Here is a 21,952-nt window from a genome sequence, read left to right as displayed (position 1 = left end):
CCTGCACTGACTTTCGCAGCTGGGAGGCTGAGCTCCCTTCCAACACCTGCCCAGATGTGGGGCTCATTGGTGGAACAGCGGGGGGGTGGCTCGTGCTGATACTCCCTGGGTTTTGTCCTGTCTTGGGGAGCCAGCTCCTATAGCTGCCAGCTCTCTGCTCTCTTCGGCACCGAACACTTGTAAAAATTAGAGTACGTGTGTTTATTGAACTGCCTTGAGCCGGTGTCAGAGGCAAAGCTGGAGTCACCCTCTGCATGGGAGGCCCTGATGCCAGCCCAGGATGTTACCAGCCCACACTGTCTGCCATGACAAGAGACAGCCCGTTAGCTTCTCCAGCCCTTTCCCAGAGGAGCAGGACTTGGCTTGCCCACCCCGCTGTCACCCCACCTTGCCAGCGATGTATCCAGATATGTTTTCACTGAGGAGGGAGAAGGAAATTTCCCCAACAGAAATTCCAAGAAAAATCTGTTTCCAATTGTTCGTTTTGAAACAAACAAAAAAAAAAGCAATTTTGTTTCAAAATGAGACTTGTGTTTCAATTTTTTTTCATTTTGATATTATTTTTATTATTTCTACATTATTTCATGACATGTCAGGAGTAGTACATAATATGACACGTCACGTTATATTGTGACATTGCTGACATATTATGACAGAATATGATAGTCAAAGTGTTCTGTTAATTTTATATTGTTTTATTATACTTTAAAATTGTTATGGGCAGCTGCTGCTTAACACAGATTTAAATATCTTATGTTCTAGACCAGGGTGTCTCCTATTTGTGTTGTAATGAAACAGTGTGACACTTTGACACTTTCAAGAAGAAAATAAGATAAATACTCAGTGTATTCATTAGAGCAGCAGTTGTTGTCAATGTCTATGATTCTATGATTCTAAGATTCTATGATCCTAGACAAATGACTCCAGCTAACACAAGGAGAGGAGAGGGCAGTGGGTTGTGGTGATGAAATGGGGCAGTTATGGTTAGGGTCCTGTGAACACAAGCAGCCACGGCCTCAGTGGAGAGGCAGAAGCTGGCATCTGCGTAAGCTAGTCTCTGGCTTGGTGCAGCTTGTAGCGTGTCTTCTAGGCAGGGGCGGTGCTCACACAAAACCGGTTGCCACGTCCCCGCTGAATTGCTGCTCGGACATAATGCTGCTGCCTCGTGCTTTGAGCCACGCTGAGAACGAGACCCGTACGTGCAGAGGCCCATGACACTGCCGTGATTTTCTTAGGGACCAAACTGTGGTTCTAGGTCTTGGAATGAATGAATGGTAAAAGAATAGGAAAGATGGCCTGATGGATAGGGGATTAGACCAGGACCTGCTTCATGTCCCAGCTCTGCTACAGACTCCCTGCGTGACCTTGGATGAGTTACTTAAGGTCTCACTCAGTTCAGGACAGTCCCAATAACTTCAGTGGGACTTAAATGCTACAATAATAAAAAGTGATTTTTTTTTCTGAATTGGGTTCTAAATCTATCTGTGCCTGGTCAGTAGAAGAGGGATAATAATTCTTCCTTGTCTGTTTCTCTCAGGGGTTGTCTCTCACTAGGTGTATGCACAGTGGCCACCACAAAGGGGTCTGGATTTTATCTGGGGACTTGAGGTGCTCCTATTTTATAGGTTTCAGAGTAACAGCCGTGTTAGTCTGTATTCGTAAAAAGAAAAAAGAAAAGGAGTACTTGTGGCACCTTAGAGACTAACCAGTTTATTTGAGCATGAGCTTTCGTGAGCTACAGCTCACTTCATCGGATGCATAGCATATCGTGGAAACTGCAGAAGACATTATATACACACAGAGACCATGAAACAAAACTTCCTCCCACCCCACTCTCCTGCTGGTAACAGCTTATCTAAAGTGATCATCAAGAAGGGCCATTTCCAGCACAAATCCAGGTTTTCTCACCCTTCCCCCCCCCCCCCAGACACACATACAAACTCACTCTCCTGCTGGTAATAGCCCATTCCTCTTTGAAACCTCTCTTTATAATGCGCATGATAATCAAGGTGGGTCATTTCCAGCACTAATCCAGGTGTTCTCACCCCCCCCCCCACACACACACCCCCCTCCAAAAACCACACACACAAACTCACTCTCCTGCTGGCAATAGCTCATCTTACAATGTGCACAGCAATAATCCTAGTTTAACCAGAACGTCTTGGGGGGGGGGGGGTTTGTAGGAAAAAAACAAGGGGAGATAGGCTACCTTGCATAATGACTTAGCCACTCCCAGTCTCTATTCAAGCCCAAATTAATAGTATCCAATTTGCAAATGAATTCCAATTCAGCAGTTTCTCGCTGGAGTCTGGATTTGAAGTTTTTTTGCTTTAAGATAGCGACCCTCATGTCTGTGATTGCGTGACCAGAGAGATTGAAGTGTTCTCCGACTGGTTTATGAATGTTATAATTCTTAACATCTGATTTGTGTCCATTTATTCTTTTACGTAGAGACTGTCCAGTTTGACCAATGTACATGGCAGAGGGGCATTGCTGGCACATGATGGCATATATCACATTGGTGGATGTGCAGGTGAACGAGCCTCTGATAGCGTGGCTGATGTTGTTAGGCCCTGTGATGGTGTCCCCTGAATAGATATGTGGGCACAGTTGGCAACGGGCTTTGTTGCAAGGATAGGTTCCTGGGTTAGTGGTTCTGTTGTGTGGTATGTGGTTGTTGGTGAGTATTCGCTTCAGGTTGGGGGGCTGTCTGTAGGCAAGGACTGGCCTTTCTCCCAAGATTTGTGAGAGTTATTTTATAAACGATAATAAAATCAAGTGTCCTCTAGATCTAGGGACAGGTGCCCTGTAAGCAGAACCTCCGAGCTCTCATTCTCTCCTTTCAAAGGACAAAGCATATCCCTCATTTCCGGTGCCTCTGAGCTTTGATGAAAGTAGCCAGCAATGAGTTTGGGTTATTTTAACCTCCCTCATCTATTTGAGATATAGCTTTAAATATGAGACTCCAGCAGGTGGCTCCTTTCTAATAGCCAGTGACGAACCCCCAGCTGGGTTCTCTGAGCAAGCCATTCGACATCTCACAAAAACAAGCTTTCAGAGGCCAGTAACTGGAAATCTGAACATCCCTATTACTGCAAATGCTGCACAGGGGCATGTGGCATTAGCACTGCCTTTCTCTCGAGCTGGGGACCAACACAATTTACATCGCTCCTGCGTGCTTCTCTTCAGAAGTAGTGATGGGTGGCGCTTGCGGTTTTAATTTCTGATCTCTCCTGGCCCCTCTCTTTCCCTTGATTTTTTATTTGATTTCCCCCCTCACCCCCTAGAGCAATCAATGGAAAGATCTGTTAGAAGCAGAACCAGGGGATGGGGGAGTGCAGGGAAGGGCTTTTCACTGGCAGTAAAAATGGGAAATAATTATCCATTCAGCCTTTACTTCCCCTCTCCAATGATGCCTAATTAAGCTGCTAACTCCAACAAGCCCCTTTTCACAGCGATTCCCCCCCCAACACACCCTCCCCGCAACAGTAAAATATAATGGAGCCACTTAACTCCACGGCATCGAAATTCAAACGAAGCTCCCCAGAAGGCGACCCTCTCTGCTGTGTCCCCAGGTGATGGTGGGGCGAGGTGGGAAGGAGAAGGGAAGGAAGTTGGGAGTCTGCCTGGGGCTCCCAGTCAGGGGGAATGCAGTGTGCCCCCAAACGCATTCCCTCAACCAGTCCTAACAACCCTAATAACAGGACTCCCGGCTCCAGCCGCCCATTGCTATTAGCTCTCAATGACCATAACTATGACTTCTTCTTCTTTATTGAGAGTGGGCAGAATATTAAAAAATGCATCTCATTTTGGGCCAGAGAGGTGCCAGTCGCCGTCATAGGAACGTAACAGCCAGGCTGGGGCAGAGCAAGGGTCCATCTCACCCAGAGTCCTGTCCTCCGACAGTGGCCGGGGCCAGGTGCCCCAGAGGGAATGAACAGACCAGGGAATCATCAGTCACCTGATCTTTACCCTTGCCGCCATCACCAGGCTACCCATCATCTGTTATTGTTACCATGGTGTCGTTTGGGGGCCGGCACTTGGGGCTCAAGGCCCCATTGGTGCTGCACAGAGACACCAGGGAAAACCACCCTTGGTCTGAGAAGCTCTCAGTTTTAATTAATGACAAAATACAACGGGGGTTGGAGGCGGGGAAACAAATTATGGCAGGGCTAGAAGAGCAGGGGGGATGGATTCTGCAGCGAGAGGTAACTGGGACGTCTCAGGTGCTCCTCGGTATTTTAATGACTGTCCTAAGTCTTGCTGGCTTCTGGCTGTTATCATCGGTCCTCAGGTGGGCGAGGTCTGTCATGGAAACATGGTTACCTCCCTTGCCTTTCTTCCGGTGGTTGCTATTTTGTTATTTGTATTGGGGTGGCATAGGTCAGGGCCCCATTGTGAGGTCAGCTGCCCCATTGTGCGAGACAAATGGAGTCTCTGCTGCAGAGAGCTCAGAGTCCAGCTAGAAGGGGGGTGGGAGAAGAAACAGAGGTGAAGTGAAGTTGTGTTAATTTAGGTGGAACATATCAGCTAAAGGTGTTAACATAACCAGTCACTGTCCAATATTCATTTTAAAGAAGGTCTGGGGTTTGGCATACAAAGACTTTAGGCTGCTTAGTACCACAGCACCATTAAAAATCCTTAACCTTTTACTGAAGACACAGAAAAAGAAGGGGAAGCAGGTAAAGCCTTTGAAATGTAAAGTAGTTCCTTGTTTCCTTTCCCTTTAGCTGGAGAGAGTTTTGAGAAGGAAACTTCCCCTCTTTGATACTCTCTTAGATGGCACCAAAGATGGCGATCGCTGTCTTTCTTGGGGGGAAAGAGAAGTGAGTTGAGACAGGCTGGAGCTGTTGTTGTTAAAGTCGGACCCCGTTTCATCCCAGGTGGTGGTTGGGTTTCAGCTGGAGCTGGTAGAGGTGGTGATGTCATCTGGGTCCCTCTCTCTGGCCTGGCCTGGCCTGGTCAGGACATGTCTTAGGATCAGGAGGACAAAGGCCCAGAGTCCCAGGAGGTGGTGGGGGTGGCAGCCATGATGGCGAAGCTCTTGCCAGTAGCCATTTTTTCTCCTCAAAGTCTCTTTCTTTAAGGATCCCACAAAGGGAGCGGTGCGTGGAATAGCCTGGCCCCTCGTTATTTTGTCCACCGGTTAGGTCTAGTTTCCAACACACCCATTTTGGTTCATTGGTTTCTGGTTCTACACTGTTCTTGTTTACCAGGCATGATCTTGACCCAGTCCTTGAATTATACCAGTTAGGAGGCCTTTTTCTGGGGACTGATTTAGTCTTTTCTGTCTCTTTTTCATACCCTTTCCCATCAACGTTTGTTGTTATAGGTTGTGACAGCTTATAAACTTTCACTCACTTTTTACAGTTACACTCGCAGTTATGGTAAATATGTAGGTTCAATTATCACAACAGTAACTCGTTCAAGATCACACTGTGGGTCAGTTTCAGAGCTGGGAACCAGGTTCCCCATCGCCCCATCCACTGCTGTATCCATTGGGGCATGCTTCTTCCCTTGCATTTGTAAGTTAGATTTGCGTGGATTTGAATAACTCTTGTGGGACGCAAAGTGCTTGTTTATCTGCTCATTAGTATCTCTGTTGGGGAAGCCAATCCTTCCACTAGAATATTTCTGTAGGTCACCAGGTTTAGCATTAAGAGATCTCACCTGGTCTGAATGGCTTTCTGGGCCATCCAGTTACTTGGTGAGTATTTTGGCAAAGAGGTGATGACTGACATGGCTAAGTTTTAGCAAATTCCTGAAAGCTCACTCGTCAGAGCTGAGGTCCTTTGTTGGTGATCAGAACCTGAGTGATATAACCTCCCACATACTGAGATTTGATGTGGGCAGCTGCCATTCCACATCCTTGTATTTGTTCACTTTGAAACCGCCATTAAATCAGAGTAGTAACAAACTAGCAGTAAAGTCAAACAAGTCCTGTCTTTGCTATGGTCTGTCTAGGATCTCCATGACCCTTGCTTGGCTCTTTTATTGGCTGTATTCTTCAGAAGCGATGATGTACCATAATGAGCGAAGAGTCTGTTATCTAAGCACTCAGTCCAGACTGGAGCAAAATATCTCTTGCCCTTTGCTCGCATTTGTTAATACCTACATGAGGGTCATGTATTTCAGAGTTCCAGAGACTTTAAGACCATAAAGGACCATTGTAATTATCTAGTCTGACCTCCTGTATAACATGGGTAGGGCTTCTGATTTTAGGGTTTAACCCATGAACACTATTAAAACATCCCCAATATAAAATAAAATAAAATAACAATTCGGTGTTTATCCAGTAAGCAGCGGAAAAGCGCCTCAGATGGTTTTGGTATCTAAGGGCTTGTCTACATGGAGCAGTAATGCAGACTCCAGGGGTGTGATTTCTAAAGCACACTAATGTGCTGCTCATTAATTGGTCTGTGTAGACCCTGCTGGTGCACACTAGAGGTTCCCTAGTGTGCTTTAACATAGTGCTGTTTGCAAGAGTACTATGTTAAAACGCACAAGGGAACGTTATAAAGAGATTACTCATTAGCGTATATATTTTTGTAATGAGCAGTGTGTATAATATGCATTAGTTAGTACAGCATATACAAAGAGAGCCCTGACATCTACATAAAACTCAAAAATTGCTAAAAATAAACCCTGAAAAATGAAATTAATAAATCCTGACAGAAGCCTCAAACACAGGCCATAAGTCTGGCTGAGCTAGAGCGTACCTTTTAGCAAAATATCTAATCTTGAAGAGATGGAGACTCCACCATATTCCAAGGTCCGTGGTTCCAGTGCTTAATCACCCCCAGTGTTAAAACTCTGCACCTTATTTCTAATTTCAATTTATCTAGCTTCAGCTTCCAGCCCTTGGGTCTCATTCTGGCTTAGTCTGCTAAGTTAAAGAGCCCTCTACAATCAGAAATTTCTTTCCCATGTTGGTGCCGTAGACTGTAGTCAAGTCACCTCTTAACCTCTGGATACACTAAATAGATTGAGCTTCTGATGTCTCTCACTGTGAGGCAGGTTTTCCAGACCTCGAATCATTCTTGTAGCTCTTTTCTGAACCATTTGCAACCGGTCAGCGTCCCTTTTGAATTGGGGACAACAGAACTGAACACAACACCAGTAGTGGCCATATACATAGATAATACCACCTCCCTACTCCTTCTCAATATTCCCTTGCTTATGTATCCAAGGATCATGTCAACCTTCTTAATCACAGCACTGCATTGGGAGCTCATGTTCAGTTGATTATCTACTATGGACCTCTACGACCTTTTCAGAGTCATTGCTGTCCAGGATAGAGTCCCCCATCCTGTAAGTGTGACCTACATTCTTTGCTGTTAGATGTGTGACCTTGCATTTGGCCATATTCAAATAGATGCTGTTTGTTCCCATCATACTGTGTGATCCAGATTGCTCTGTATAAGTGACCTGTCCTCATCATTATTTTCCACTTCACTCATATGTGTGTCATTTGCAAACTTTACCAGCAATGATTTTATATTTTTTCCAGATCATTGTTAAAGATATTGAATAACAGTGGGCTAACTGATCTACTGTAGGGCCCCAGTAGAAATGTCCCCACTGGATGATATTCCCCAGTTACAATTACTTCTTGAGATCTATCAGTTAGACGGTTTTTAATGCATTTAATATTGGAGGCATTGATTGTGCATAGTGCTAATATTTTAATTATTTGGGACTAAACTAAATTATTGGGGCCCTTACAGAAATCTGCCTATAAGGTCCACGCAGTTACTTTTCTCAACCAAACTTATCATCTTATCAAAGAACAATATGAAGTTTTTTGACAAGACCTATTTTCCATAACACCATGTTGGTTAGCATGAATGATGTGACCATCCTTTAATTCTTTATTGGGTGAGGGTTCAAAAAAGAACTAGATAAGTTCATGGAGGATAGATCCATCAATGGCTTTTAGCCAGGATGGGCAGGGATGGTGTCTCTACCCTCTGTTTGCCAGAAGCTGGGAATGGGCGACAGGGGATGGATCACTTGCTGATTCCCTGTTCTGTTCATTCCCTCTGGGGCACCTGGCACTGGCCACTGTTGGAAGACAGGACACTGGGCTAGATGGACCCTTGGTTTGACCCAGTCTGGCCGTTCTTATGTTCTTATGTGAGTCCGATATCAGCCATTCCACATTTCTGCCTGAGATCGATATCAGGCTAACTGGCCTATATTTAGCAGAGTCATCCCCATTTATCCTTTTAAATATTGTCACATTGGCTGTTTTCCCAGTCCTCTGGACCCCTCCCCCCACAGTGTTCCCAGCTATGCAAAACTGGGTCTCAGTATATGAAATTCATATTAATCAGTATCACTTTCAGCTAATATTGATCTACTTATTACACTTGCTCAGTTGTTTAGTTGGAAATAGAACCCAGGTTTCCTGAGTCCCTGTTTATGGCTGTGTCCATGCTGTCTCCCCATACTATTATTTATTTCTATTGTTGTTTTATGGCAACACCTAGAGAGGATGGGGAACGATTTTACTTGATTTCTATTGCACGTGGGCCAGGCTCTCAGATGCAGTGCAGCTGCTTTGTGTCAAGTCCCTGGCAGCTGGCTGTAGAGGTAGCCCATCTGGACCAGAGAGGATCACTCCATGTGAGGGGACCCTCCGACAGCATAGAGACTATTGCGCCCTGTCTTGCTGTCAGTGGAACAGGGGAAAGGGGTGGAGCCGGCGCCAAGGGGGCGTGGCCTGGATGCCCCTGTGCCACGCCTATCCCCAGCTGCGGCTTTGGCATTTGAACACCCTCATACGTACCTCTCCTGATCGAACTTACGAGAGTTGAACACAGTGACCATGGTCTTCCTTTCGCTCGTTCCTGCCTGCCTGGCTTAGGGATCCCCAGACAGACATCAGTGGCCGACCTCCAGGGACCCATGTCCTTCATGAGATGCACCTGTAGGCAATGCACGGGCCGAGTGCAATCATACGGTTTTCAGAGTGATAGGCCGACAGTCACGGCTTGTCTGCTGATATCGGTCTGCCCAGTGCCAGACAGGGTCAACCCCCTGCCATCCCCTGGGGGAGCATAGTGACTGTCCGTCGGTTTAGGGTCGAGGTTTGTCAAAGAGTTCGTCATCCCTTGCAAATCTCTGCAGATTGCAGAGCAGACCTTTCAGCCACGCCTCTGGCTCCGCTCAGCTCCCATCCAGAATGCAGGTCGTTCTAGACTGCGGTCACTGGGCATGCATGCAGCTTGAGCAGACATACCTGAGCTAGCTTTAATCCAGCTCACTTGGGCCCCAGAGCAGTGAGGCTGTGGCCCCAGGAACTTCAGAGTGGGCGGTACAAGCTCGCATGGAGCCCTGGGGCTAAGCCCTGAGACAGCTGGGTGAGAGTGGTCCTGGCCTCAGAAGTGAGCAAAATACGGAGACGGGTGAGCAAAATACGGAGACGAGGTATTGTCGACCCCTGGGACAGTGTTGTCTCGGTGCTTCCCCCCAAGTGGCTTCAGGAACAGGGCGATAGAACAGAGCTGAGGGGCGGTATTCAGTGAAAGTCATTGTCAGGGGGGCAATTAACTTCCCTCTGTGCCTTTGGAAATTTGCTACAGGAGAACAGTCTGGTAGCAGAGGAGAAGCTGCCCATGACCACACTGAGTGTGGGCCTACAGGTAGGGTCTCTTCCAGCTTGGTGCTTTGCATGGGATAGGATTCACTCCAACTTAGATGGGCCCGATCCTCAGCAGGGGTAAATCAGTCCAACTCCCCGCAAGGCAAAGGAGTTGTGTCACCCCAGCTGCAGATATGGCCAGAATGGCCAAATGGGGCATTATCTCAGGCCCCTGACTCGGAACTCGAGTTGTCTAACTTTGCATGCCACAGCACTCGTCCCACAGCAGGAACTGGGAACGCTTTTGCTTCTGAGATCTTACCTGATGGTATCAGTATTATTTTTTGTATTACAGCAGCACCTGGAAGCAGCAAGGGGGATCAGAGGCCCACTGTGCCAGGCCCTGTACAGATTCATAGAAGCCAAGGCCAGAAGGGACCACTGTGATCATTTAGACTGACCTCCTGTATAACACAGGCCGGAGAACTGCCCTGAATTCATTCCTAGTGCAGAGCTTTTCGAAAAACAGCCTGTCTTGATTTTAAAATTGCCAGTGATGGAGAATCCGCCACAGCCCTGGGTAAATTGTTCCAATGGTTAATTACTCTCACTGTTAAAAATGTACCCCTTTATATCCAGTCTGAATTTGTCCAGCTTCGGCTTCCAGCCATTGGATCATGTCAGACCTTTCTCTGCTAGATTGAAGAGCCTGTTGTTACATATTTGTTCCCCAGCTAGATATTAATAGATACTCAGCAAGGAGCAGTTCCCACCCCGCAGAGCATATATTCTCAGCAGACATGACAGGCAAAGGGAGCTACAATCCCTGTTTCACAGATGGGGAGCTGACTTCCAAGTGGAAGACCTGGCAGCTGAACACTCCCGATTCCCCATTCAGTGCCTTAAGCACCAGACCCGGCTTCCATGGCTTGCCTCAGATAACAGGCATATTTTATTCAAATTGCATGGAGAAATGCACATCCAGACTTGATTTGGCTTTTCATCTGCAACTGTAGAATTACACCAGTATATGGGTTTTACCTTTTCAGTAGCTCTCCTCTGTATTACTAAATTCAACCTTTACTTCACCTGCTGGATTTTTTTCTTGGTGGGTTAGAGTTACTGGTTTGTCTGTTTGGGTGCAAATCTAGAGATGCTTAGGTGAGGTTTAACCGGGATCAGAATGCAGACTTTAAAATCGTGTTCTTCTTCCCTAAATCCTAAGTGTTCTCTGACATCCAAGAATTCTCCTGGCTATGTCTACACTTTCCATTGGCAGTCACCAGTAAACATCTTTTTAACTAACTGCATAAGTAAGCAGGTTTCCAGGTGGTTTATGTGCATTTACTTTGTAGAAAATTATTGGCCCAGTTCCCCCAAAGAGGTACGATTTTTAAAAGCAATTGTCAGAGTTTGTTGTCTTTATATGGATATTTTAGAGCTTGACTATGAAACAAGTTTTGCCTTTGAATTCCATACCATTTCCTTAGCTACTGTGCGCTACGTCTTCCTTGGAAAAACACTGTGCCGTGTTCCAGTCCCTATCTTAACGGCTACAGCTCTGCCATGAATGCTTCGCACCATCCACCCCTCTGAACCCGTAACAAGAAGGAGATTTGTATCTCTGTGTCTTTTAAGCATGTACCTTTAATGGCAAGACATGCCTTGGAAACAGAATTTTTCTTTTCAGTAGCATTAATGACAAATCTGACCTGATGCTGGGCAAATGTTTCTCTCATCTCAACGGCACTGAGTGCACTGGAATTATTCGCTTTTCAGGAAACCTTTTATTCCTCTTCCGAACAGCTGATTCTTTTTGAGAAAGTGCCAGATGTTAGCGAGCTGTTTACTCTGTGCAAAGTCACGTAGAGCTCGCTGTGCATTCCGCTGGCTCTGTAGTTATCCACGGGTTCAGGAGAAATGAGATTCCTGAAGCAGTGTATCTAAACTTATCTGGCCCCTTATCATCGTATCTGAGCAGCTCCCATTCTTTAATGTACTGATCCTCACTGCAGCCCCACAGTGCAATTATCCCCATTGTACAGAGGAGAAAACTGAGACTAAGTGACTTGCCCAAGGTCATGGAGAAAGTCTACGGTGGAGCCGGGAATTCAGCTAGGTCTCCCAAGAGCCAAACTAGTATCCTAACAAATGGACCATCCTTCCTCTTCTACTGAACCATCCATCCACACGTCGCATGGACCCAGGGCCTTCCACACACACGGCTCTCTGCCCAATATCTTGCAGACCTGTGTGTAGCCGTGACTTAAATATTTGTGTGAAAAAATCTATTTCCGCATCTCCAATCACCTTGGCATGTAAGCACCATTTACCTGCCCAGACCTTGTGCATGGCAAAGTCTGAGCTGGAATTTTCCATGGGCTTTTGCTCGAGGGTTATAGCTGATTCAGAACAATATCCCCTTTTTAAAGAATTGCTACAGGGTGGTTGCCTGGATTGCAGGGTCTGAGTTCTGTAGGGATTAGTCTGAGCTGATGTTGATGGAACAAAGATTATAAAGTCAGGGACAAGTGTCATACCTGAGTATGTGCTGTGTTTGGGGATGCAATGAGAGCCTTTGGTGAGGGATGAAGTGCTGATTCCGAGAGGGGCATATGTTCTTTATTTTGGAAGTTTCATTTGAAGCCCATAGAGCCCATAGAGTAGCCAAAAATCAGGAAAAAAAAGTCTATTTGGTGTTTTCAGCAAATTTTTGACAAAAATGGACATTTTTTCCCACAGAAATATCCATTATGTCAAAAAAATGTTGATGGAAATTTTCTACCAGCTCTAACCCTAACACTAGCTCTTCAGAAGATGGGGCATTGTCTGAGGCATGAGGGCTGACATCCTGTAAAGTTTTTACTCTAACTCATATGCCAGCTATTATTTTTATCCACATGGGGCTTTGCTTTCAAAAGATCACGGCTCCCACCTAGCACTAGAGTTCCCAGAGAATGACGACTCTGTTTCATGACAACTTTTGAGGTTTAGAGATTTGGCAATCTCAAACCTCAGACCCCAGTTCAGTAAGGGATTCTCTGAGGCTTGTGAACCTTGCAGGGAAACCTGGAACCAGCGGATGGGGTTGGCATCAAACCCAAGAGGTGTTTATAGCTTGACACAAAAGGAGGTGAAACTTGACAGAGCGTGCCTTGCACTGAAAACTCAGAGCAGTGCTCAGTGCAAAACCCAAAGGCAAAGTTTGCACACAGCCCTGGGTAGTAAACCTGGGCTTTGCTTGGGCAGAGCCTTCGCCCCCTCCCAGCTGCAATGTGGCTACACCCCATGAGCTCCTGGACTGTACCAGGAATAGTCACATGTTGAAGAGTTTGCTGAAGAGCGCCGCTTTGTTATTGTAGGGTGAGCTCAGCCACGCTGCTTGGGAAGTGCACAGTTTAGGTCGGGTTTCCTTGTGACACCAAGCTGGTGGTTGCAGGGTCCTGGCTTGAGGCTGAAAGGTTTACACCCAACAATGGGCAGAAGGAGGGATGATCTACACTGCAGCGGGGAGCGTGCCTCCCAATCTGGGGAGACAGGCAAGCGCTAGCTCCGCCCCACCTAGCGCGCTAAAACATTGCGGCATGGGCAGTGGCATGGCCTAGCCACCTGACCATGGACCCGGGGGATCAGGCAGGCTTGTACTCGGACAGCCAGCCTTGTGCTGACACTAGCCCCAGGCCAGCTAGCACGGGTCTGTCCACCTGGGCTGGGAAGCTCGCCCGCGGCTGCAGGGTAGACACACCCAGTGTGCTACTGGAAGGTTATCCAGGATAAGAGCACATGGAAGGCTGTTGCTTTGTTACTGAAGGGTTAGCTCAGCCGAGCCCTTTGGTTACCGTGGGGTTATGTGAGCCATGCTGGCCCTACCAGAGAAAAGAGCACGGAAACTTTGTATTTATACACTGAAATGTACAAGACCTTTTTAAAGAGTGACATTTGATGCAAGCTTGGGCACCCCAGTTTCAGGTTGCATCCCTTTCCATCCTGTTGTCTACAGGGCTTTTTCCCCTCTTTGGTAGAGGGGACATCAACCACCATCTAGCCAGTTCAAAGAACAGATAACCAGGCTGGGCAGGGATGGCGTCCCTAGTCTCTGTTTGCCAGAAGCTGGGAATGGGCGACAGGGGATGGATCACTTGATGATTCCCTGTTCTGTTCATTCCCTCTGGGGCACTTGGCACTGTCCACTGTCGGGAGACAGGATTCTGGGCTAGATGGACCTTTGGTCTGACCCAGTCTGGCCCTTCTTATGTAGATACATGCCTCTGAATCTGCCTCCTAACAGAAGGAAAAGAGATGACTGAGCCAGACACATGGCTTGGAAAGAAACCACCTCCCTTCCACCACATACTCTACTGCGAGCCCCGGCCATGCCCTGCCTCTGGCCTATTAATCAGGGTGGATAAAAACAGGTTGTTTTTTTTTAAAAAAAAAGACTCTAAGTCCATGTAAGTTAAGTTATATAACTGCTTAAATAAATATAGCGAGATATGGGGAATCCTCCTGGTTTGCAAAAAAGAAGCACCACGTTCAGTGTAAAAGCTCTATTTCATTAAAATCGTCGTGTTTTAATGGTTGCCAACCAATGAATAAACCTGGTTTTAGGAAAATAACTAAAAAGCACAAATGCAAAGCTCAATAGAAACAAAGGTTTCCTGCTTGCTGCTTTAAATCACGGTTAAAATGGGTGATTTAAATCACTTCTTCGATCGAAATCCACTCACCCTGCTATTAATGGGAGCAGCGAATATAAATCACCAGGCACGAGGAATGAGCTGCTTAGATCTTTAATTACCCCCTTGCTTCCTTATCTGTAAGTTTGTCCAGCCCCAAGCGGTGCTGGGCTCCCACTGAATTCAACAGGAGTGTATCTGAACACTCAGCAACTTGCAGGACTGGGCTCCCTGTGGGTTTCACGCTGGCAAGAGGGGCAGGATTGAGAGCCCTGGGAAATGAAACCCACTAGTTATCCCCAGGAAGGACAGAGTGTGGGGCATGATGCGCCCTCCCCCACAGCCCAACCAAAGTATCTCCTTGCCCCGACTCAGAGGAACCAAGCCTGGGGGGCCAGAAGGGGCTCAGTATCTGGGGCCTATTCAGTTTGTCTCCTGAGCCCCCCGTTCATCCCCAGTGCTGCTTAGAAATGGGGAGGGTCCTGCCCAGCCCCGAGAAGGAAATTCTCCAAGAAGCTCTTGCTTTGTGGGCAAGGGCACTCAGGAACCAGGGCCGATCCCAATGAATCGAGGGGAATTTCCCCCTCCCCAGGTTGCCGTGCCCTCTCCACCCCCCTAGCCCCTCGCTGATCCCAGGGATTGTGCCTCTGGTGCCAGAAGGAGACGCTTTTCTCCCAGAGATCTCAGTGCAGCTCCAAACTGGCCATTAGGTGGTCCTAAGGAGGGGCAGCAGGTGGGTGCCCTTGACCCACCTGCTGGCCCTTCAGGTGAGCTTTGGACCTCCACAGTGCGGTTCATGAGGTCCTGTCCCAGCAGTTATAGCCTCTGTCCACAGCCTGGCGCCGTTCAGCCCAGAGGGTATCATATACAGGATTTGCCTAACAGTGGCCAATGCATGTTGCTTTGATAGAAGTTACAGGCCCCAGCATGCATCAGACAGTGCTATATCATGGGAGAGGGTTTTCCCTCCTGACCCCAGCTGGTCTGGTGCCCAGGAGCATGAGGATCTGGAGCCCCTGTCTTAGCAGGTGTCACTGCAGATGCTATTCCTGCCGTATAAATCTCCCAGCCTTTCTCCAAGCCTGCTAAGCCACTTGCCTCGCTATTATCTTGGGGGAGGGTCCAAGACCGGCTCCTTGCCCGTGGTCCGGCAGCTCAGCGCAGCAGGTCTGTGGTGCCAATGGGTGCGTGAGGGCTGCAGGTTATGAGGACACGAGTCACTGCCAGTCCTGCTGGCATGATTCCTCAATGACGTGGGTGAGTGAGACGCTCACTGCTCTCAGTGCTAGACTTTAAACACCCAGTTGAGGTCTACAGTTTGACTGTCCATCCATCCATCCGTCCGTCCGTCCATCCATCCGTCTGTCCCCACACATACCCCTGCCTCTTCCATCTCATCTATCTCCCTATACAGACCCCTCCCTTATCTGTCTGGCTTTCCATCTCATCCTCTCTTCCTGGCATCTCAGTACCCCCCTCTTGCTCTGTCGCGCTTCTCTTTCAGGGGCACAGTCAAGTGGGTCCTCGGCCCTTTGGCGTCTAGGCGGGGAGCTCAGAGCAGGCCGAGGGTCGGCCACAGGTCAGAAGCAGAGTGGCAGGAGGTGTGGTTACTCTGGGGTGGCTGGGCTGCCTGGTTTGGGAGGGAAAACAGAGACTTGGGATTTCCAAGGGCAAGTGTCATCCAGGGGTTGGAGGAAGAGCCTGTGTTTTTGGTGTATCTGGAGCCCACTGAACCTTAACTCAGCCCCGCTCCTTATTTCAGTGAGAGGAGGTGATGTGCTGAGAGCTTCCACGTCCCCAGAGTCCAGCCAAGTCCAGACCGGGGGTCTGGTTCATAGATTTTAAGGTCAGCAGATGCTGTTATGACCTGCTGAACACAGGCCAGTGAATGCCACACCCGGATTCCTTCCTCAAGCCCATATCTTGTGGTTGAGCTAGAGTGTGTCTTAGAAAGAGATGCCAGTCTTGATTTGGACAGTCCCCGGTGGAGAATCTGCCACGTCCCTTGGCATGGCCTGTGACAGGGCACATGGTCAGCTACAGGGGTCGGTTCCAGATCTGGAAGCAGATCCACCAGAGCTTGGGGCTGCTCCGAGGTCTGGTTTGGCCCCATCGCTCTCTCTCGCTCTTTCTATCAGGCCATTGCATTGCACTCTGGGTAAATGTGCGGAGCGGCTCATGGGATCCCTCCCCCAGAGAGCTTGGGTCTAAAGGGACGATGGACACAGCCCAATGGGCAGCCCAAACGCAGCCTGGGGAGAGCACATCTGCTGTATCCATTTATCCCTCCATCTGCTACGTCCCTCCCTCGAGCCATGGGCTCCATGTAGCCAGGGCATCTTCTCCCCGGAAGGGACACAGAGTTTGCCAGGGAGGGTCTGTCGCTCCAGATTTCGCTGTCCCCTGGTGGCTGGAGACACCCCATTGTCGCTCTGGCTCCTGGGAAGGTGACTGGGTGGGTGAATCCATTTGCTCTAGGATGTTTAACACATTGTGGCTGTGTCTTTCTCTCTCTCCTTTCCCATTCCCTCCTTTTCTTTCCCTCCTTCCCTCTCTTCCTTCTGCCTTTCTTGCTTTTTCTTTTTTCCCTGCTTCCTGCTGCGTGCTCTCTCCCCATCCCGCCTTTCCCCCCTCGCCTCCATCACCCTGTTTGGCTCTCTTTTCCACTTCGGCTGCACTCTGTCCGCCTCCCGCCCCCCCCCCCCCCGCCCAGGTGAAAGTCTGGTTCCAGAACAGGCGCACCAAGCAGAAGAAGGACCAGAGCAGGGACTCTGAGAAACGCTCGTCCTCCACCTCTGAATCCTTCGCCACGTGTAACATCCTCCGGCTCCTGGAACAAGGGAGACTTTTGTCCGTGCCGGCCCCTTCCAACTTGCTCTCTCCGAACTCGAATCCCATCGGGAGCCCTGCTGGGAACGGAGCCAGCCGGGCTCCCTCCGGCACCACCTCGCCCGGGCTGAGCAGGAGTGGAAACAGCCCTCCGGGGACGGGAGCTTTCCGCCTGCAGGTCCCATCTCTAGCGTCCTCCTCTTCCTCACCCCGGCTCCCTGCCACCGCGCTCTGTTTCAGCGGCCCGCTCCTGGGAAGCCTGCACGAGCTACCCAGCGGCTACGGGCTGGGGACCTCTGCCTTTGAGCCTTACACGCGGCCGGAGAGGAGAGACAGTCCGATCCCCAGCAAGAAGCCGAGCCTTTAACTAAAACCCAGGGTCAAAATCGTCCCCCCGGCCGTGTCTCCCACCTGGGGCTGGTCTTTTGCCCGTGGACTCTCAAAGGCCGGCGAACAAATGCCCAGGTGACTTGCATGTGACTGTGTGTCCCATATACACCCTGCCTGACGTGCCCGACTCACTGGGGTTCCCCGGGGAGACGCAGGGGAATGCACAGCTGGTGGGCCTCGCCGCATCCCAGATTGCTCGGGGGTCAAATGCGCCCCGCTTCAGGGTGCCAGCCAGGTAGTATTTATACACAGATGCTCTGTCTCTTGCCATCAGGGCCAGGGTGGGGAGTGAGGGTCGGGGGAAGCTTTGCTGGCACCATGTGTTTTATTCTGCCTTTGTTTGCCAATGATCCTCGCACCCGAGCAAAGCGCCACGGAGTGAGACCGCGCGGTCGCTGTCTGAGCTGTTTGATTGCAGGCTCCAGAAATCACCCAGTACCCTGGATGTGGAGCCAGACCTGGACGGAGGCCAAGTGGGACAGGAAGCGCCTGGCAGCTAAAGCCAATCCCAGATTTTATAATGGGGGGTTGTGATGTTACAATATTCAGGGGCGGGGTGTGACTTGGGAAGAGCAGATCCCCGCTCCTGCGTGTTGATTAGAGAGGCAGTGTGATCTCGTGGTTAGAGCAGAGACATGGGAGTCAGGGCTCCTGGGTGCTATTCCTGGATCTGCCTCTGGGCAAGTCCCCATTCTGTGCCTCAGTTTCCCCAACTGTAAAGAACTTTGTGCTCCTTTGTTTAGGTGGCTTGGGGGAGTTTGGGGAGCCCCTAGCAGGAGGGGGAGGCTCAGAATCTAGTCTCTTTGATCTTGCCTTAATCTGTCCCTGTTGCACATGGGGTCAGCACTACCCTCCCTTGGTTTGTTAATCCCATCAAGGTAGCAGGGGGTGTGGTTGAAGGAGGAAGCAGGCACCTCAGGCATAATGAGGACTGTACATACAGGCTGGCGTTGGTGGTTTCAGTCCCCCTCTCCCCCCCACACAAGCACTTTTGGCACAGAGAAGAGTGGGACTCAGAGAGCCCCTTGCCCGGATCCCAGCCCCTCTCACCTTTCTCCGGCGCCGCGCACATGCCGGGCCTGGGGGCCTCTGGCAGCTCTTCTGCAGCGGTGCAAAGACAGGTTCCAGAGCAGCAGCTTTAAGGATGGACCTGACCGAAATCATTGCGTCCCCCCCAGCCCCAAAAGGGGTGTCTGGTGTTTGGAGCAGCGGCCGTTGGCTTTTGACAGGGTATATACCGCACTGACAGCTTGCCCAGATGGGAAATTAATGGGGAGCCCTACAGACTGTACGCAGCTGCTTAACAAACGATCTGTGGACAGTCACCGATTTATGTATCACACCAACACCCCAATGTCCATGCCCACTTGCCAAGCAGGATAATAAACACGGCTCCCAGGACGGCTGCCAGCCTGGACAATGTGGCTGCTAGAAAACACGGCTATGCAGGGATGTTAACTAACGTGACTCACGTTTTTACGGCTTTTCTACTAGGGACATGGGAAAAGAGCCCAAGACCCAAACATTTCCATGTCAACCAACCGTGACAGCATGCGGGTGAGTCATTAAGGCCCAGACCATCAAAGGTATTTTGGTGCCAATGGGAGTTAGGCACCTAAATACCTTGGAAGATCTGGACCTAAGCCTTTAGCAAGACCTTTTCTGACCTTAAGATCACTCAGATGGTGTCAGAAGATTGAGGCTGGTCCTTGCCTTAGTGAGATGCCACCTGTGGAAAGGTGTCCGAGGAGCAGCCGTGTTAGTCTGTATCCGCAAAAGGAAAAGGAGGACGTGTGGCACCTTAGTCTCTAAGTCTCTAAGGTGCCACAAGTCCTCCTGTTCTTTTCACCTGTGGAAAGTTTGTCAGTTCCAAACAACCCGAGTTCAAAGCAACTTGGGAATTTTCCTCCCTCTACCCATGAACATTTTTGACCCAGATGAAAACGTTCCAGGTTTTGGCTGACAATGGTTTTGGGTGCAGAAAGCTAGCCTTTTTAGTTATTGGGGGGGTCAACGAAATGCTCAAACCATTGAAAATGGGCATTTCCCATGGGACTCCCTGCAGGGACAGAAAGCCAGGTTCCCCCGCAGCAAGGCTTGGGTTGAACATGGTCAAGCGTTTCTCGTTCAACATCGTTTCAGGCCCGACATTGACCCCATGTGCCGCTGGCCATTTCAGTCTCCTGTTCTCTTGTTTTGGAAACCTGTGAAAGAGGGAGGCAAACAACAGGCGCAACTGACTAAGTGCCTGGACAGGGACAGCCTGAAAACGACTGTACAGAAATTGGTATCAAATGCACGAAGCAACCAAACTGAAAAGCAAAACTCGGACTCTTTTCCCTGTCTCACCCCTCTCAATTCTAGCTTGCGTGGGGTTACTGTGACGACTGGGTAAAGGGTTTTAAGAGAGAAGAGAAATTGGTGGAATAGTACCCCAGTAACTGGAAGTTACAGGTGGGATCAAGAGATAAAATTGGGATCCAGATCCAGCTTTTGAACCCTCTCGAATTCAGACCCAGGTTTTGATTCAGCCCTCAATTGAGCGGGCACGGGGCGCAGGCCTTTACGAAAGGGTTTCAAAAGCCCCCTGAGGCTTATTGGAATGTGGCACTTTGGTTCTGGCCCATTTCTGAGCACAGGTGCCACAAGTACTCCTGTTCTTTTTGCAGACTCAGAAGCGTTTCTCCTGACTCCCCGGGCAGTGGTAGTTCAGATCAGACAAAACCCAGATTCAAACCACCCTTGATCTGGTTCTATGAGGCCCAGTGAACCCTGGGCAGAGCCAAAGCCACCCTGTTTCCCTCCTCCCATTTCTAATTTAACCCCCACCGTGGCCTTGCTCCCGCCTTGTCTCCTTGCTGAGGCAACTGGTACAATAAGCGACTTCTACCGCTTTGCCACAGACACCCAGGGGTGTGTGGTGTCCTGCTGATGGGCATGACTGATTGGAGTCGAGGCTGGCCAGGACTCCTGTCCGTCTGTCCAGCCGTGTCCTGGGAATAGGGAAATAGATACATAAACAGGCAGAAAGCAGGTGAATCCGGGATGTGTGGGCTGTGTAGGAGGGAAGAATGGCTGTGACAGCACAAGTGCATTATTGGCAATGGGCCCAATCCTGCAGTCCTGACTTGGGTCCAACTCCCATCGACACCAGTGGGAGCTGGGCTGGGCTGCTGAGCACCTGCCTAGCACTTGCAGCTTCCTGCAGCATCGATGGGGTTGTGGGCGCTCAGCATCAGTACCTCTCAGAATCGGGCACAGACGGAGGGCCTGATCCTGCATCCACACGTCTGCTCCTGCAAGCAGCCTTTTGGATGTCAACAGGCTTCCTCATGCAAATCGACTTGGAAGGGCTTCAGGATTTCCTCCTGCCCTCTTGGCTCCCTTGCAAACCTAGGTCCTGATCCTGCAAGCGGCTGAAGTCCCACCGGCTCTAAAAGAGATTTGGGGGCTTGTGGTGGCTAATCAGCTGAACACGAATTCCCAGTGTGGCCAAAAGGGCTAATGGGGTCCTGGGGTGCATAACCAGAAGAATCTCGAGTGGGAGCAGAGAGGTGATTTTACCTCTTTATCTGGCACTGGTGCGACTGTGGCTGGGATCCTGGGCCCAGTTCTGGTGTCCACAATTCAAGAAGGATGTGGATAAATTGGAGAGGGTTCAGAGAAGAGCTATGAGAATGATGAAAGGATTAGAAAACTGCCTTGTTGCGATAGACTCAAGGAGCTCAGTCTATTTAGCTTAACCAAGAGAAGGCTCAGGGGTGACTTGATGACCATCTTTTAGTACCTACGTGGGGAACAAATATTTAATAATGGGCTCTTCAGTCCAGCAGAGGAAGATCTCATAGGATCCAATGGCCAGGAGTTGAAGCTAGACAAATTCAGATTGGAATAAGGTGTAAATTTTGTAATGGAGGGGAATTAACCATTGGAACAATTTACCAAGGGCCATGGTGGATTCTCCAGCACTGACAAGTTTTAAATCAAGGTGGGATGTTTTCCTAACAGCTTGGCTCTAGGGATTATTTGGGGGCAGGTCTCCAGCCTGGGCTATGCAGGAGGTAAGACTAGATGGTCCCATGGTCCCATCTGGCCTTGGCATCTGTGGCTTTGATGGCAGGGTTGGGCCCCACCGGCCTTCAACTGGCCATTGACAAGTCACAGATGCCACCCCCACCATTGTAAACTAGGGCCCGATCCTGACAACTTTACCCACCCTGAGCTCCCCCATTGAGACCAATGGCTTCCATGAGGCCAGGCTTTGGCCGGTGGCGTATTGTGCTTGGATTGCTGTCTGCTGCTCAGCATGGCATTTGGCCTGGCCTGGCCTTGCTATCTCTAAGGGGTCCCCCCGCCTCATCCCTCTCTCCCACGTCCCACCACCTCTCAGGCTCAGAGCTCAGCAGGAAGTTGCTGAGTGTCCTGGCGAAGGCTCTTTTGCCATGAGGTTGCATATGGGTTTGGGGCCAGG

The 21,952-nt window shown here is 49.5% G+C and overlaps 1 protein-coding gene across 1 annotated transcript in view; it reads left to right on the top strand.

Moving 5' to 3' along the window:
* VAX2 (ventral anterior homeobox 2) overlaps window positions 1-17,712 on the top strand; it is a 48,290-nt gene extending 30,578 nt beyond the window's left edge. Inside the window, exon 3 of the mRNA XM_074950194.1 lies at window positions 16,976-17,712. Coding sequence (XP_074806295.1) covers window positions 16,976-17,458 — 483 coding nt within the window. The 3' untranslated portion in view covers window positions 17,459-17,712. The remainder of the gene's footprint in view (window positions 1-16,975) is intronic.
* Window positions 17,713-21,952: the final 4,240 nt, after the last annotated feature.

Source organism: Natator depressus, chromosome 4 (genome assembly GCF_965152275.1).
Source record: "Natator depressus isolate rNatDep1 chromosome 4, rNatDep2.hap1, whole genome shotgun sequence".
NCBI lineage: Eukaryota > Metazoa > Chordata > Testudines > Cheloniidae > Natator > Natator depressus.
The sequence above is the reverse complement of the archived record's forward strand: the minus strand, read 5'-3'. Positions and strand labels throughout refer to the sequence as shown.